This window comes from Marmota monax, unplaced genomic scaffold (assembly GCF_021218885.2).
Source record: "Marmota monax isolate L192 unplaced genomic scaffold, Marmota_monax_Labrador192_F-V1.1 WCK01_AAM20220418_F8-fsc00030, whole genome shotgun sequence".
In the NCBI taxonomy this organism is placed as follows: Eukaryota; Metazoa; Chordata; class Mammalia; order Rodentia; family Sciuridae; genus Marmota; species Marmota monax.
The window spans coordinates 3,502,364-3,520,437 of record NW_026691988.1 but is presented as its reverse complement, the minus strand read 5'-3'; the positions used below and the strand labels follow the sequence as shown (position 1 = coordinate 3,520,437).

Below are 18,074 nucleotides of genomic sequence, written 5' to 3'. Positions count from 1 at the left end.
CACATAAATACAGTTATCTCACACTAGAAAAAGTGCCCAAAACATATATTGGAGAAAAGACAGCCTATTAAGAAAATGTGCTGGGAAAACTGGAAGTCCATATAGCAAAATGAAATTAAGCCTCTCTCTCTCACCCTACAAACTCAAAGTGGATCAAGACTTAGGCACTAGAACAGAGTAATAGAAGAAAAAGTAGGCCCCAATCTCCACCATGTTGGTTTAAGAACTGACTTCCTTAACAGGACTCCTAAAGCACAAGAAGTAAAATCAAGAATAAACAAATGGGATGGATTCAAACTAAAAAGCTTCTTCTCAGCAAAGGAAACAATCAATAATGTGAAAAGAGAACCTACAGAATGGGAGAAAATCTTTACTACAGACACCTCAGAGCACTAATATCCAAGATATATCAAGAACTCAAAAAACTTAACACCAAAAAAACAAATAACCCAATCAATAAATGGGCTAAGGAACTGAACAGACACTTCCTAGAAGAAGAACTACAACCAATCAACAAACATATGAAAAAATGTTTATCATCTCTAGTTATTAGAGAAATGCAAATCAAAACTACTCTAAGATTTCACCTCATTCCAGTCATAATGGCAATTATCAAGAATACAAGCAACAATAAGTGTTGGTGAGGATGTGGGGGAAAAGATACATTGATACATTGCTGGTGGGACTTCAAATTGGTGAAACCACTATAGAAAACAGTGTGGGGATACCTCAGAAAACTTGGAATGGAACCACCATTTGACCCTGTTATCCCACTCATAGGTTTAGACCCAAAGGACTTAAAATCAGCATACTACAGTGACACAGCCACATCAATGCTTATAGCAGCTCAATTCATAATAGCTAAACTATGGGAACCAACCCAGATGTCCTTCAACAGATGAATGGATAAAGAAAATGTGGTACATATACACAATGGAGTATTACTCAGTCTTAAAGAAGAATGAAATTATGGCATTTTTAGGTAAATGGATGCAGCTGGAGAATATCATGCTAAGCAAAATAAGCCAAACTCCAAAAAAGCAAAGGCTGAATGTTTTCTCTGGTAAGTAGATGCTGATCCATAATGGGGGTAAGTAGGGAAGAATGAAGGAACTTCGGATTGTGCAGAGGGGAGTGAGGGAAGGGAAGTAGGTGTAGGTATGGGAAGGACAATGGAATGAGAGGGACATGATTACTCTGTATATATGTATGATTACACTACCGGTGTGACTCTGCACCATGTTCAGCCAGATGAAGGAGAAGTTGCGCTCCATTTGTGTACAATGTATCAAAATACATTCTACTGTCATGTATAATTAATTTGAACAAATTACAAAATGAAAGAAAAACAAGATTCTGCCTCTGTAAAACTGTATAGATTACCAATTCTGTGAGAGTACCTTTCATTAAAGGAAATGAGCTTGACTCCTCGTAGAAACCCATCAGAAAGAAAAGAAAATGTCCCTTTATTCAAAAGAGTGGAGGAGAAAGAGGACATTACATTATGCTGCATCAAGAGGGAAGACCTGCCTTATCCCTCCAAATTCTGGAACTAAGCCTTAGAGAACACATGCCTTTAAGTACAAAAGACCCTTTGGGAAGGTTTCATTATACAGCAGGCAGTGCACTTAAGGAAACTATTACACTAAGAAATGAGACAGTTTCAACCTAAGTTCATGAAGTCTTGATACTGTTCGGAAACATAACTCATAGAAACTTGGATGCCAAAAGATGAATAATTATTCCAGGCCTGAAGGGGGTTGGAGTACATATCCAATACTGTATTTTGTTTCTGTATGTTCTTGTTAAAAACAAATCAACTCTCCATGATGACTCCACAATCAGGATATGTATACCACCCCTACCCAAAAGATACCCCTCCATTGTTTGGTCACTGCTGTGTCTTTGTAGTCATTTTGGAACCGAAGGTAAAGGTTCTGAAACTAAATTATCCAATACAGATGTTTGAAAGCTGTTCTTATGAAGGTCTCTGTCAATCTAGGAAAGAGACTGGGAACAACAACTAAACAAACCTCAGGAATTATCTATAAATCCCACTGTTAAAGTCCTGTTTTAAGTACCTGGGGAAAGAATGTCAGTCTAACTGTAAAATGTGGGAGTTAATATTTTTTTTTTTACCATTACTCCTACTATAGTCATATTTCCAACAAATCTTTTACTTCTCTCTGCAGTGGTTTTGTTCTTCTCTAACAGTTGCACCTATTTGTAATTGCTATACACTATACAATTTTAGCATGTAATTGGAAAGAGATTTTTTTCTATAAAACACAAGAAAGAGAGGCAGACCTGCGACCGACCAGCGGAGCGGGCCCAGCGGCCTGCTGGCGTGGTAGACACATCGCCCCAATTGGAGGAGGGGCGGAGCAGAACCGCCTCCCGCGCCTGCAAGGTGGGCAGACCTGCGCCCAACCGGCACAGCAGGCCCAGCGGCCCTCCAGCGTGGTAGACACATCACCCCAATTGGAGGGGGGCTGAGCAGAGCCGACGCCTGCGCCTGCAAGGTAGGCAGACCTGCGACCGACCAGCGGAACAGGCCCAGCAGCCTGCCAACGTGGTAGACACATCGCCCCAATTGGAGGAGGTGCGGAGCAAAGCCACTGCACGCGCCTGCAAGGTGGGCAGACATGCGACCGACCAGCGGAGCAGGCCCAGCAGCCTGCCAGCATGGTAGACACATCGCCCCAATTGGAGGAGGTGCGGAGCAAAGCCACTGCACGCGCCTGCAAGGTGGGCAGACCTGCGACCGACCAGCGGAGCAGGCCCAGTGGCCTGCAGGCGTGGTAGACACATCGCCCCAATTGGAGGAGTGGCGGAGCAGAGCCGCCTCCCGCACCTGCAAGGTGGGCAGACCTGGAACCGACCAGCGGAGCAGGCCCAGCGGCCTGCCGGCGTGGTAGACACCTCGCCCCAATTGGAGGAGTGGCGGAGCAGAGCCGCCGCCCGCGCCTGCAAGGTGGGCAGACCTGCGACCGACCAGTGAAGCAGGCCCAGCGGCCTGCCGGCGTGGTAGACACATCGCCCCAATTGGAGGAAGGTCCCAGCTGCCGCCCACAAGGTACGCAGACCGCGCAACCCGGAGAAGGGGCCCGGTGGCACGCCGGCCTAGTTGAAAGATCACCCCAATTGGAGGAGGGGCACAGCCGCCGCCTGCGCCTGCAAGGTAGGCAGACCTGCAACCTGGAGAACAGGCCGAGCAGCCTGCCAGTGTCATAGACAGATCATCCCTATTGGAGGAGGGGCCCAGCCGTTGCCCGCAAGGTAGGCAGACCACGGGACCTGGAGAAGGGGCCCAGGGGCCCGCCGGCGAGATAGACAGATCACCTCAATTGGAGGAGGAGCACAGCCTCCGCCCGCTCCTGCAAGGGAGACTTTGCAACTATACAAGAGCAATATAAATATATAGGGGGAAAATTCAATAACACAACTGTTTCACCAAGCAGAAAGAAACGCGAGCAGTATGAAAAGACAACGAAAGACAGGACCACAAGCAATGCAGGTTAACTCAACTTTAGAAGAGGTAATAGCTGCAGCAGATGGAATGTCAGATAAAGAATTCAGGATTTACATGCTTCAGATGATCTGGAGTCTCAAGGAAGACATTAGACAGCAAAATCAGACAATGAAAGATCACTTCGACAATGAGTTACATAAACAAATCCAAGAAGAAAAAGATCAACTATATAGGGACATAGAGGTTATAAAAAACAAACAGAAATCCTAGAAATGCAGGAAGCAATAAACCAACTTAAAAACTCAAATGAGAATATTACCAGCAGAGTAGAACACTTAGAAGATAGAACATCAGACAATGAAGACAAAATATTTCAAATTGAAAAGAACATAGACAGCTCAGCGAGACTGTTAAGAAACCATGAGCAGAACATCCAAGAAATATGGGATAACATAAAGAGACCAAACTTAAGAGTCATTGGGATACAGGAAGGTATAGAGGTCCAAACCAAAGGAATGAGCAATCTGTTCAACGAAATAATACGAGAAAACTTCCCAGACTTGAAGAATGAGACAGAATCCCAAATCCTAGAAGCCTACAGGACGCCGAATGTGCAAAATCATAAGAGATCCACACCTAGACACATTATAATGAAGATGCCCAACATACAGAATAAGGAGAGAATTCTAAAAGCTTCAAGAGAAAGGAAGCAGATTACATTTAGGGGTAAACCAATCAGGATAACAGCTGATCTTTCAACACAGACTCTGAAAGCTAGAAGATCCTGGAACAACATATTTCAAACGCTGAAAGAAAATGGGTTCCAACCAAGAATTGTGTATCCAGCAAAATTAAGCTTCAGGATGGAAGAGGAAATTAAAACCTTTCACGATAAACAAAAATTAAAAGAATTTGCAGCTAGAAAATCATCTCTTCAAAAAATCCTTGGCAAAACATTACATGAAGAGGAAATGGAAAATAACAATGAAAACCAACAGTGGAAGGTAGTACAGTAAAGGGAAAAATAATCAAAGAGGAAAAACAAACCATGTTAAGTAACATAAATAAACAAATATGGCTGGAAGAACAATCCATATCTCAATAATAACCCTAAATGTTAATGGCTTAAACTCACCAATTAAGAGACACAGGCTAGTAGAATGGATCAAAAAAAAAAATCCAACAATATGCTGCCTACAGGAGACGCATTTGATAGGAAAAGACATACATAGACTGAAGGTGAAAGGTTGGGAAAAATCATATCACTCATATGGACTTTGGAAACAAGCAGGAGTGTCCATACTCATATCAAATAAATAGATTTCAAGCCAAAGTTAATCAAAAGGGATAAAGAGGGACACTACATACTGCTCAAGGGAACCATACACAAACAAGACATAACAATCATAAATATATATGCTCCAAACAATGGTGCAGCTATGTTCATCAAACAAATTCTTCTCAAGTTCCAGAGTCTAATAGACCACCATACAATAATTATGGGAGACTTTAACACACCTCTCTCACCACTGGACAGACCTTCCAAACAAAAGTTGAATAAAGAAACTAATAGAACACAATAATACAATTAATAACCTAGACTTAATTGACATATATAGAATATACCACCCAACATCAAGCAGTTACACATTTTTCTCAGCAGCACATGGATCCTTCTCAAAAATAGATCATATATTATGTCACAGGGCAACTCTTAGACATCATAAAGGAGTAGAGATAATACCATGCATCTTATCTGATCATAATGGAATGAAACTGGAAATCAACGATAAAAGAAGGAACGAAAAATCATGCATCACTTGGAGAATGAACAATAGGTTACTGAATGATCAATGGGTTATAGAAGACATCAAGGAGGAAATTAAAAAATTCTTAGAGATAAATGAAAACACAGACACAACATATCGGAATCTATGGGACACAATGAAAGCAGTTCTAAGAGGAAAATTCATTGCCTGGAGTTCATTCCTTAAAAAAAGAAAAAACCAACAAATAAATGATCTCACACTTCATCTCAAAATCCTAGAAAAAGAAGAGCAAATCAACAGCAAAAGAAGTAGAAGGCAAGAAATAATTAAAACCAGAGCTGAAATTAATGAAATCGAAACAAAAGAAACAATTGAAAAAATTGGCAAAACTAAAAGTTGGTTCTTTGAAAAAATAAATAAGATCGACAGACCCTTAGCCATGCTAACGAAGAGAAGAAGAGAGAGAACTCAAATTACTAGCATACGGGATGAAAAAGGCAATATCACAACAGACACTTCAGAAATACAGAAGATAATTAGAAATTATTTTGAATCCTTATACTCCAATAAAATAGAAGATAGTGAAGGCATCAATAAATTTCTTAAGTCATATGATGTACCCAGATTGAGTCAGAAGGATATAGACAACCTAAACAGACCAATATCAATTGAGGAAATAGAAGAAGCCATCAAAAGACTACCAACTAAGAAAAGCCCAGGACCGGATGGGTATACAGCAGAGTTTTACAAAACCTTTATAGAAGAACTAATACCAATACTTTTCAAGCTATTCCAGGAAATAGAGAAAGAGGGAGAACTTCCAAATTCATTCTACGAGGCCAACATCACCCTGATACCTAAACCAGACAAAGACACTTCAAAGAAAGAAAACTACAGACCAATATCTCTAATGAACCTAGATGCAAAAATCCTCAATAAAATTCTGGCGAATCGGATACAAAAACATATCACAAAAATTGTGCACCATGATCAAGTAGGATTCATCCCTGGGATGCAAGGCTGGTTCAATATACGGAAATCAATAAATGTTATTCACCACATCAATAGACTTAAAGATAAGAACCATATGATCATATCGATAGATGCAGAAAAAGCATTCGACAAAGTACAGCATCCCTTCATGTTCAAAACTCTAGAAAAACTAGGGATAACAGGAACATACCTCAATATTGTAAAAGCAATCTATGCTAAGCCTCAGGCTAGCATCATTCTGAATGGAGAAAAATTGAAGGCATTCCCTCTAAAATCTGGAACAAGACAGGGATGCCCCCTCTCACCACTTCTGTTCAACACAGTTCTCGAAACACTGGCCAGAGCAATTAGACAGATGAAAGAAATTAAAGGCATAAAAACAGGAAAAGAAGAACTTAAATTATCACTATTTGCAGGTGACATGATTCTATACCTAGCAGACCCAAAAGGGTCTACAAAGAAATTATTAGAGCTAATAAATGAATTCAGCAAAGTGGCAGGATATAAAATCAACACGCATAAATCAAAGGCATTCCTGTATATCAGCAACAAATCCTCTGAAATGGAAATGAGGACAACCACTCCATTCACAATATCTTCAAAAAAAATAAAATACTTGGGAATCAACCTAACAAAAGAGGTGAAAGACTTATACAATGAAAACTACAGAACCCTAAAGAGAGAAATAGAAGAAGATCTTAGAAGATGGAAAAATATACCCTGTTCATGGATAGGCAGAACCAACATCATCAAAATGGCGATATTACCAAAAGTTCTCTATAGGTTTAATGCAATGCCAATCAAAATCCCAAAGGCATTTCTTGTAGAAATAGAGAAAGCAATCATGAAATTCATATGGAAAAGTAAAAGACCCAGAATAGCAAAAACAACTCTAAGCAGGAAGTGTGAATCAGGCAGTATAGCGATACCAGACTTCAAACTATACTACAGAGCAATAGTAACAAAAACAGCATGGTACTGGTACCAAAACAGGCAGGTGGACCAATGGTACAGAATAGAGGACACAGAAACCAATCCACAAAACTACAACTATCTTATATTTGATAAAGGGGCTAAAAGCATGCAATGGAGGAAGGATAGCATCTTCAACAAATGGTGCTGGGAAAACTGGAAATCCATATGCAACAAAATGAAACTGAATCCCTTTCTCTCGCCATGCGCCAGAGTTAACTCAAAATGGATCAAGGAGCTTGATATCAAATCAGAGACACGCCGTCTGATAGAAGAAAAAGTTGGCTACGATCTACATACTGTGGGGTCAGGCTCCAAATTCCTTAATAGGACACCCATAGCACAAGAGTTAATAACTAGAATCAACAAATGGGACTTACTCAAACTAAAACGTTTTTTCTCAGCAAAAGAAACAATAAGAGAGGTAAATAGGGAGCCTACATCCTGGGAACAAATCTTTACTCCTCACACTTCAGATAGAGCCCTAATATCCAGAGTATACAAAGAACTCAAAAAATTAAACAATAAGATAACAAATAACCCAATCAACAAATGGGCCAAGGACCTGAACAGACACTTCTCAGAGGAGGACATACAATCAATCAACAAGTACATGAAAAAATGCTCACCATCTCTAGCAGTCAGAGAAATGCAAATCAAAACCACCCTAAGATACCATCTCACTCCAGTAAGATTGGCAGCCATTAGGAAGTCAAACAACAACAAGTGCTGGCAAGGATGTGGGGAAAAGGGTACACTTGTACACTGCTGTGGGACTGCAAATTGGTGCAGCCAATTTGGAAAACAGTATGGAGATTTCTTGGAAAGCTGGGAATGGAACCACCATTTGACCCAGCTATTCCCCTTCTCGGTCTATTCCCTAAAGACCTAAAAAGAGCATGCTACAGGGACACTGCTACATTGATGTTCATAGCAGCACAATTCACAATAGCAAGACTGTGGAACCAACCTAGATGCCCTTCAATAGACGAATGGATAAAAAAAATGTGGCATTTATACACAATGGAGTATTACTCTGCATTAAAAAATGACAAAATCATAGAATTTACAGGGAAATGGATGGCATTAGAGCAGATTATGCTAAGTGAAGCTAGCCAATCCCTAAAAAACAAATGCCAAATGTCTTCTTTGATATAAGGAGAGTAACTAAGAACAGAGTAGGGAGGAAGAGCATGAGAAGAAGATTAACATTAAACAGGGATGAGAGGTGAGAGGGAAAGGGAGAGAGAAGAGAAATTGCATGGAAATGGAAGGAGACCCTCAGGGTTATACAAAATTACATACAAGCGGAAGTGAGGGGAAAGGGAAAAAAAAAACAAGGGGGAGAAATGAATTACAGTAGATGAGGTAGAGAGAGAAGAGGGGAGGGGAGGGGAAGGAAAGGGGGATAGTAGAGGATAGGAAAGGCAGCAGAATACAACAGACACTAGTATGGCAATATGTAAATCAGTGGATGTGTAACCGATGTGATTCTGCAATCTGTATACGGGGTAAAAATGGGAGTTCATAACCCACTTGAATCAAAGTGTGAAATATGATATGTCAAGAGCTTTGTAATGTTTTGAACAACCAACAATAAAAATTAAATAAATAAATAAATAAAACACAAGAAAGAGAAAATAGCATATCATATACAGCACATATGCATTTAGGAAAGGGGAAGAAATAAGTAAATAACTAGAGCTACAAAAAAAGTCCTCATTTTTTACCAACTCATAGCAGCCATTCCCAAGTCTCTAGTGAAGAACTTCTGTTGTGCCAATTTTCAAGTGGCTCCTCCACAGTTACTGTTCAGTCAGTGCTTTTCCATGTCTGTCACCCTACTTGAAGCAATGTAGGTAGTCAAAGCCTTTTCCTTAGTTGAGAAATAAATTAGGGAGGAGAATTTATTTCTCACTCAGATGACAGAACACTTGAGGTAAGGAGACTGGAAGAAGGCTGACAAGATGCAAACAAATCAACTCTATGTATATGTGGACACATTGTACTAATTCAATTCCAGCCAGTATTTATTGAACACTCACCATGTGCTATGATGATCATATAAGCTTTGACTCTTGAATCCAGAAGTATAGCCACAGTAGACAAGGAAGCCAGGGCCAAAGGATGGTAGGAGCCAAGGCCTTAAGGAAGCAAGAGAGAACCAAGCATTCCCAAGAAGTAAATCCTGGTTGGCAGTGTTGTTAAGGCAATGCAGTACCAGGAGAACAAAAACCAGGAACAGTCATTTATTCTAGACAGCTTCTGTTCAACTCTGCTTTCTACAGTCTGTCCTTTTCAGGTACTGACAATGAAATCACAAAAGCTGACATGAATTACTTATTCAAGGACAAGTTAAATGTTTAGATGTTAAAACCTTATTTGAAAAAAAAAAGAAAAATCATACAGTATAAGCACAAAGTATACTAAATTGGCTGGTTAGCACTTATATAATCAGACATGGATACTTTCTTATTCAAGTGCCTTTAATCTCTTAATGCCCCCAAACTTTATGAGGAGAAAGCAACATCCTTCAAAGGAAGAAAGAAATGTATCTTAGAAATGCCAATAGGACCCAACGAGTAGATTTTATTTGTCATTCAACAATATAAACAACATAAAATTTGGTTCTGTACTTTCTAGTATATTGGCAGTTTTCACAGGTCCTAATTATTCTTCATGCAGAATACTCTCAATCTATATTTAGCTCTGAAAGTGGTCCACTGTTTGACCTTGGGCAAGACAACCATCAGTCACATTTCCTGCCAAGCCTCAAATAAAAGGTGCTCTAATTCGATACATTATCATTAAAGTTTTTTTTTCTTATACACATAAAAGGATAACAAAGAATGAAAGGAAATCCCCAAGAAAATGAAAAGAAAATCCATTTTACTAGATGAAATGCCATTAAATCAGGCTGGTTTTGGCAGTTCCTCACCATCTGTCATGAGTCCTCCACGGCCCAGGCTCAAATCCATCTGATACACTATGTCAGTATGTATTCATTCTGATTAGTCTGTTTATGGACGCTTCTAACAACATGTGGTAACTGTCAGAACTGTTGATTTTGTTCTGATTTGTCAGAACAAAAATGCTGAATCTATTTTCTGTTAATATAAGTTTCTTAATTCACAACTGAAATATTTATCAGTATGCATTTGAAACAAACTCCTGATTTAACAAGAAATGTCATTATCTCCTATAATCTGTGGGGTTATAATTCTAGGATTGGTTAATTTAATGGCTTAACAAGATCATCAAGACTCATCTTTCTAAGATCCCATAAGTGTTCATGTTTAGAACAAAATCCAGGCATCACATGTATGCCCAAAGATTTCCAGTTTAAAAAAAAAATGGCACTCCCTCCAAACCTCTTTTTATCATCCCCCTAAGAATTATTCTCAGAGGTTCTGTGCTGTTCTTCTTTTCATCACTGTGACCAAAATTCCCAACAAGAACAAACTGAGGAGAAAAAGTTATTTGGGGCTCACAGTTTCAGAGGCTCAGTTCTTGGTCAGCTGACTCCATAATTCTGGGCCCAAGATAAAGCAGAACATCATGGCAAGGGGCATGGCAGAAGAAAGATGCTCAGCCATGATGGCCAGGATGCAAAAATAAAGAGAGAGGGAGTAGGGGGAGGCGCAAGGCACAAAGGACAAAATATAAACTCCAAAGGCATACTCTCAGTGACTTACTTCCTCCAGTCATGCACCACCTGCCTACAATTACCATCTTGTTAGTCGATACAAATTATCAATCCATAAAATTTGAATTAATCCACTGATTATGGTACAGCTCTAATACTCTAATCATCTCACCTCTGAAAATTAACACAGGAGCATTTGGGAGACAACTCATATATCTAAACCATAATAGGTTTAGATACCTACCCCTGGCCCCCAAAATCTCATGTCCATCTCACAATTCAAAATGTATTTAGTCCATTTATAAGAGCTTCCATAGTCTTAACAGTCTGGCATTGCCCAAAAGCCCAAGTCCAAAGTTTCCTCTGAGACTTAAGGCAAACTCTTGGCTATAATAAAAGTCAAAAGCAATAACATAATCCAATATACAGTGATACAGAGCAATCATTCCCATTCCAAAAGGAAGAAAGAGAAGCCTAGAAAGAAGGAACAAGACCCAAACAAGATTAATCCCAGCCAGATAAACATTAGACCCTGTAACTTCACATCCAGAATCAAGGGAACACATTGGTAAAATGTGAACTCCAAAGGACTTTGGCAGTCCCACCACATGGCTTTCCTGGTTGCATTGTTCATGACCTCTCTCTTAGGCTGGATTTGTTGGCAGCCAGTAACTTTCCTCAGCAGACATTTCAGGCTACCGGCATCTCCTAATCCAGGGGGTTTCCACTGAATCTTTGGCTTTCTTCTCACAACTTCACACATGGCCCCCAGGGATTTTTAACTCTGAAACACTTTGCTTGGTTTCCCACATCTTCCTTTGAAATCTTAGTGAAAGCCTCCATGACCCCCTAACTCTATATACTGCATTTCTACAGAGTCAGCATCACATTAATGATGCCAGGGTCTGCCACCAGCTCCAGCAGTAGCTGGGCCATTTTTGACCAAGGCTGCAGTGGCCTTTAAGTGCCTAGGAGGCTGTGCATGTGAATCAAATCCTGGAGAAACAACTTCCAAGGTACCCCTGTGTTAGCAGAGTACCCCATAGGAGTTTTCCCTTTTACAACCTTGAGCATTTGATGAGTATGGTCTCACTGATTCTTGAGATGCCCTCTCCTATTGTCTGTGCAAAGTATTTAGCTTCTCTTTTTAGTGGCAGTCATCTCTTCAACAACCACATCTTCCTTGTCCCCAAATTTACACACAGTTTTCTGGACAAACTGCAAGTTTTAAAATCTTTCTTGTCTACTTTTTTACTCCTGACTCTTATAGTAAAACTGACTAATCACTGCCAGCAATATTCATGCCACTGCCTTAATGCTGTGTTGCCTTGAAATTTCTTCTGCCAGACTAATTAGTCCATCACCTTTAAATACAGCCTCACAGGAAGCCTTGGCAAAATGTATACAATCTCTTTGCCAAAATGTAACATGAATGATCTCTAGTAAAATTCCTAATAGAGTCCTCATTCTTCTCTGAAATCTCATGACTCAGTCTTTACTGTCCATATTCCTATTAGTATTCTAGTCCTGAGATTCTACAGAATTGCCCATTAAGCCCTGCTTACAACATTCTATGGCTTCTCTAGTCTGCATCTCCAAACTTTTCCAAACTCCTCCCACAAATCATTTCCAAAGGCTTCAGAATCACCTGATCAGATTCGTCACAGCAATGACCCCATTTCTTGATACCAATTTCTGGTTTAGTCCATTTATCATCACAGTGAGCAAAATATCTGACAAGGACAACTTAGAGGAGGAAATTTTTATTTTGGGTTCACAGTGTGAGGTTCAATCCATGGTTAGTCAGCTCCATCACTCTGGACTCAAGATAAGGCAGAACATTGTGGCAGAAGAGCATAGTAGAAGAAAGCTATTCAGCTCATGATATCCAGGAAACAGAAAGAAAGATTTACATACATAGACTATGTATTATGTTTAGGCATACCCCCAGTGACCTACTCCTACTTCACCAAGCCACATCCCACCTGCCTCCATTCAAATCATTAACCCATTAAATAAATGAATCCATGAATTAGGTCATAGCTCTCATAACCTAATCATTTACCTTTGCATTAACACAGGAGCTTTGGGGGGACACCTCATAGCCAAACATTAACAGGCTCCAAGTAGACTTCCCCTCACATATCAGAATTGGGACACATGCCATCTCCTAAACTAATCACTAGCAAGATAAATGGAAACAACAGTCTGCAGGATTAAAACCAGGCCCATGTACCCTAAAGTCACTGGATCACATTGAAGGGAAAGACGAAGAAAAGAATGGACTTGGAATAGGCAAACCACTCACTGATGTATGTGAGAGTTTTGCATTTACTTTTTAATAACAATGTAGTCTCCTTTCTTTGTCCAATTAAACTTAAGAAAGTGAATGTAAAGGTCTGCTATGGCTTAGATGTGGTATGCCTTTGGGAGGGATTAATGCTGGTCTCCCAGTGGGAGTGAGTTTCTGAGAGAGTGAGTTGTTATAAAAAAGAACAAACCTAAACCTTATCCCCTGGCTTCCTCTCTCACCATGTGATTTCTTCTGCACATACTCCCACCATCATGCTATCCACCATGTTTATGGCACAGCCAAGGAGGTCCTTACTGGTGGTAAATAGATGGTAGTTATCTGATTTTGGAACTTCAGCCTCCAAAACTGTGATTTGAGGCCTATGTTATTTATAAAGTAGTCAGCTTTTGGTATTTCATTACAGCAAGAAATTAGACTAAAACAAGTCTATGAGTAATTTTATGTAGCAAAAAAGAAAAGAAAATAAAAAGCCCCAAAGCAAATCACTGACTATCACTCTAATAAAAATAAAAATAAAAACTATCTAGCAGGCACAGTGGCATGTGTAATCCCAACTACCTGGGAGGTTGAGGTAGGAGGATCACAAGTTCAAGGCCAACCCAGGCAATACAGTGAGACCATGTCTCAAAATAAAATACAAAAGGGGTGGGCATAACTCTGGTAGAGAACCCCTGGGTTCAATCCCCAAGACTAAAGAAAAAGAGGAAGGAAGGAAGGAACGAACGAACGAACGAACGAACGAACTATCATATACGGGTAAATGTATGTCACAAGCTAAAATACATGGTTGAAAACAAGAAGCTAAACTATGAACTGCCTTTCTCTAAACCTTACTATGCTAAGACTGACTGCTTAAATAAACCTTTTGCTTTGATCAAAACTGTTAGCAATGAAAATATATCTGACAGCTATGGTTCTCTGGAATGGAATATAAATCCTATGATGGTCGAATGCAGTTTTCTTTACTCATAGCCAGAATAAAGACAAAGTACTCACCTGAATTATTACCACAGTTGACAGAAGATCAAATAGAATCACAATTTGTGCATTGACAAACTGTTGTTATTTCAGTTAGCTAGTTAGTTTTTTAGGCATTTTTATGTAAAACATACTAAAGTCAGATAAAATATCAAAGGATCTTCATAGGTTAATAGAAAAATATGGGGAGTTTAAACTTCAAAAAAAGGAAATAGTCTTTTCTGTGTTTCATTAACCCTCAGGCCCACCCGCTAGTTTCTACCAGCAGAAATGTCTTTGTAGAAGACAGACACTTAAATAGTACGTCTTTTTTTCACTCTTTCTGTTCAAAAGACAAAACAATAAAAAGATTTACCATATTTGCCTAATAATTTCTATAACCTTTTATTTCTATCCTAGTCCTTTGTTTCCATCCTTCCTCTATGATTTTTATCACAGGTAGCTATTGCAAAGCAAGTCTGAAGTTACAGATTTCCCGATAACCCTCAGCTATTTCATTCATACGCATAGTTTTGAACTACTAATCTAAGGCCACTGGATTCAAGTATATCATCTATCTCCTAGCCCCCTCTCCTCAATATGCCACTGACTGGGCCACAGGTTCTTTTCATAAGCCCAAAATTGAACTCAATTCTTGTCACAAAACTCTGTTTTCTCTTTTATTCTCTATATTGATGTAGGGCACTATTGTCTACCAACCTGTCTAAATGCCAAATCTAGAAACCATCCTAGGCTTCTCCTTGCCTCCCACAACTCACCCCAAATCTAAAAATATCAAAAAATATGGATTTTCCCTCCTACCTAAAATCTGTTTCTTTCTTTATCCCCACTGCAAATGTTAAGTGTGGGCAATTATCATGACCTACTTCAACCAACACTATCTATCACCTTCTTACTAGTCTTGTGATTCAGTATCCTCTTTCTCCTCAACCATTCTGCTTTTATATGACTGAAAGAATAACATTTCTGAAGCACTCATTTGATAATGCCATTTCTAGCTCCAAAATTGTCTATGGTTTTTTCCCCTACAAATAAGACCTAAATTCCTTAAGGACAAGTAGCTCGTGTACAGAGAGAATTACTTGCATGTCTCTACATAGACTCCTTCAGGTGGCTTCTTATGCTGCTTTCTCAGCCTGGAAAATACCTCCTTTTTCTTGCATCCCTCCGAACATTCTCATTTTCAGTTCAAACCTTTCCTCTTCTGAACAGCCTTTCCAATAATCCTAAGCAGAATGAGAAGTTCACTCACTTTTCTCATTAACTTCATTACAGTCATTATCACCATATTAATTGTCAGTTTGCATGACTTCTTACAAACTCCTTGAAAGTATGGTTCATGTTTGCCCATCTTTGTTCTTCACTACACAGCATAATGCTTGGCACTTGGTAAGTTCAAAAAATATCCACTAAATAAATTGTCCAAATAAATTATATTAACCAAAACCAGACTGAAGATGTTTTAAAGTGAAGGAGGGGTCTCTGTGTGAACAATGGTTAGCAATGCTTCAAATTCCTGGAGGGACCTATAAATGAACTGCTATTGCAGGCAGTATCAATGAACTCTAAACCCATTCTGCCAGCATGACAACCAAGAGCCATTTGCCCACTACTATCATACTTCTCTCCCTATCCCCATTTCTATTTTAAGAGTAATAATATAACCAAAGAAAAACACAGTGGAATTGGATTTTCAGACAGAGCTAGAGAATGAGAATTTTATTACTCCTCTTGCAATTAATCAGAGATACAATAATAAAGTCTAGCTTTTGGAAAAACTACAACAATTTAATATAAACAGAAAACCTTTAGATTCTAATGATGAAGAAACTTCATGAGGTTATCCAAACCTCCAGATCAGACAATCACATAAATGGTATTCTCTCTTCCATCTTAATAGATGGTCAGGAAAGACATTTTGCAAATCCCTTAATACCTGTTCCAAGATCTTAACGTTCCTTTAGAACCCACAGTCTTTCCTAGTGCCTGGATTGTTGTACTTCTAGCAAAGATGAAGAAGAAATTGACATTTTCTTTCTTATACTAAACCTTCCTTAAGCCATTCCTCAGTCTCTTCTGTCCTGCACTTAAGAATTCTACACAAAATTTGTCATGAAAATAGCAATGACAGCATCAGTGAGTGAGTCCTGAGTGTGAGTCGAGCATGAGGCCAAGAGCTTCTCCTGTGTGATCTCATTTAGTCATCATGGCAGTCACTACAGTAACTTTTATAGATGAGGTAATTGGTGTGTGAGATGTTAAGTAACAGGCACAAAGTTGTCCAACTGAGAAGTATCAATGTGATTAGAACAATTCTGTCTGATTCTAGAAACTCCTGGTCACTATGCTTTCCACTCCGCAGTTTACTTGCTCATAGGCTCCCTCTCTCTTTACTATTTTGCATCCTCTCCAAGTCCTCCATGATTTACTTAAAAGAAAAAGAAATTTATGAGCTTTATAAGTTTGTCTCTTATGGATTTCATCTCTTTATCAAAAAAAAATGGGGGGGGATGCTGATAGTGAGGATTAAACCAAGGCTTCTTATACGACAGATGCTCTATCATTGAGCTACATCTCCAAGCCCTCAAATTACTTAATAAGAATATATTGTATAAGATTTGCCAAATTTGTTTTTCTCATAGCTAAAAATATAATTGAACCAAGTTTTTATCTTTACCTATGTATTTATATACATAAACATGTAAACTTAAAATTTCAAGTAACTATGTATATGCAATGTAAAACCACATACATAGAATCATTATACACACACACACACACACACATACACATTTTTACTATTGAAATGCAGTGTTAATTACATGCCAATTTAAGGAAGCATTTGGAGTAATCCAAATATTTAATAACATGAAATGGTGTTCTGATAGGAAAGTAAGAATATTATTGCAATAAGTATTCCAATAGGAGTAGTATTGCTATTAATAACTAGTTTGTATCGCACCATATGTCAGACACTGTGCTGAGCTTTTTAAAAACATTAATAAATACTATTCAGTGTGATGAAAATCTCACTAAAAGGCCATTGGGCAATGTCAGGGGCTAGTTAGCAATAACTGCTGGCAATTAGAAGTATATCCTAATACTAATTTCCGAAATCTTAATGGCTTTGTTTGAAAACAGACTTTGAACTCCAGAAATTTCATTCACATAGTTTATTTTTTTTTACTTATAATTCATATTTTCAAAAATGGATTTAAATTGGAGGTTCTAAATATAACTAGCAAGATAACTTATTACTGCATCATTCTAGTCCTGACAGTTAAAATTAACACTTAGCACTGCCCCTCAATATGTAGGGTTCCTAAGATAACTAATAAGTCAGAAGGCTTAAAACCAGGCTAATGGATGGATTTCAAAATAGCCTGAGCCACAGCTGCCACTTCGTGTTAGCATCCAGATTAACAGCAGATACACCAGTTAAAATACAGTGAGCTATCACTAAGATTAATTTATCAGTTACTTATCCAGAAGGTTCTTCTAACTCAAACAAATATAAAGAAACAACCCAAGAGTTTCAATTATCAGCTGATTTACATGGCCACCAAATTTCTGTGTTATCAAGGAAATAATGAAAATATCCTGTTATCAATCCTTATTAAACTACTTGATAATTCTGTATGTTTAGTTTAGAGAAAACTTCCAACTACTAAAAAATTTTAGTAGTAAAAAATGGTATACAGTTCCTTTATATAATACAATGTTTTTCCCTGTGCCCTCTTCTAATATGCTCGAAATAGCTTCATCTTAATCAGTCTATAAGTAGAGATGAAATTTTCTTAATCATCTCCCTGTCAGCCTGTGCAAAAGAAAACAAGACAAAATTTTTTATCTTGTTCACCATAGTGGAGACATTCCTATATTACAGAAAATCAGTTTCCCAGAAAAATGATTTTTTACATATAGATATGC

The 18,074-nt window shown here is 38.6% G+C and overlaps 1 protein-coding gene across 5 annotated transcripts in view; it reads right to left on the bottom strand.

Annotated features, from left to right (window-relative positions):
- Positions 1-18,074, bottom strand: part of Akap7 (A-kinase anchoring protein 7) — a 132,539-nt gene that overhangs the window by 36,827 nt on the left and 77,638 nt on the right. The window contains exon 8 of one of the 5 annotated variants that reach the window (XM_046449531.2): positions 15,176-15,370. The exons of the other annotated variants lie outside the window; for them this stretch is intronic. Coding sequence (XP_046305487.1) covers positions 15,333-15,370 — 38 coding nt within the window. The 3' untranslated portion in view covers positions 15,176-15,332. Of the gene's footprint in view, positions 1-15,175; positions 15,371-18,074 lie in introns of those variants that run through there. 5 annotated transcript variants of the gene reach the window in all.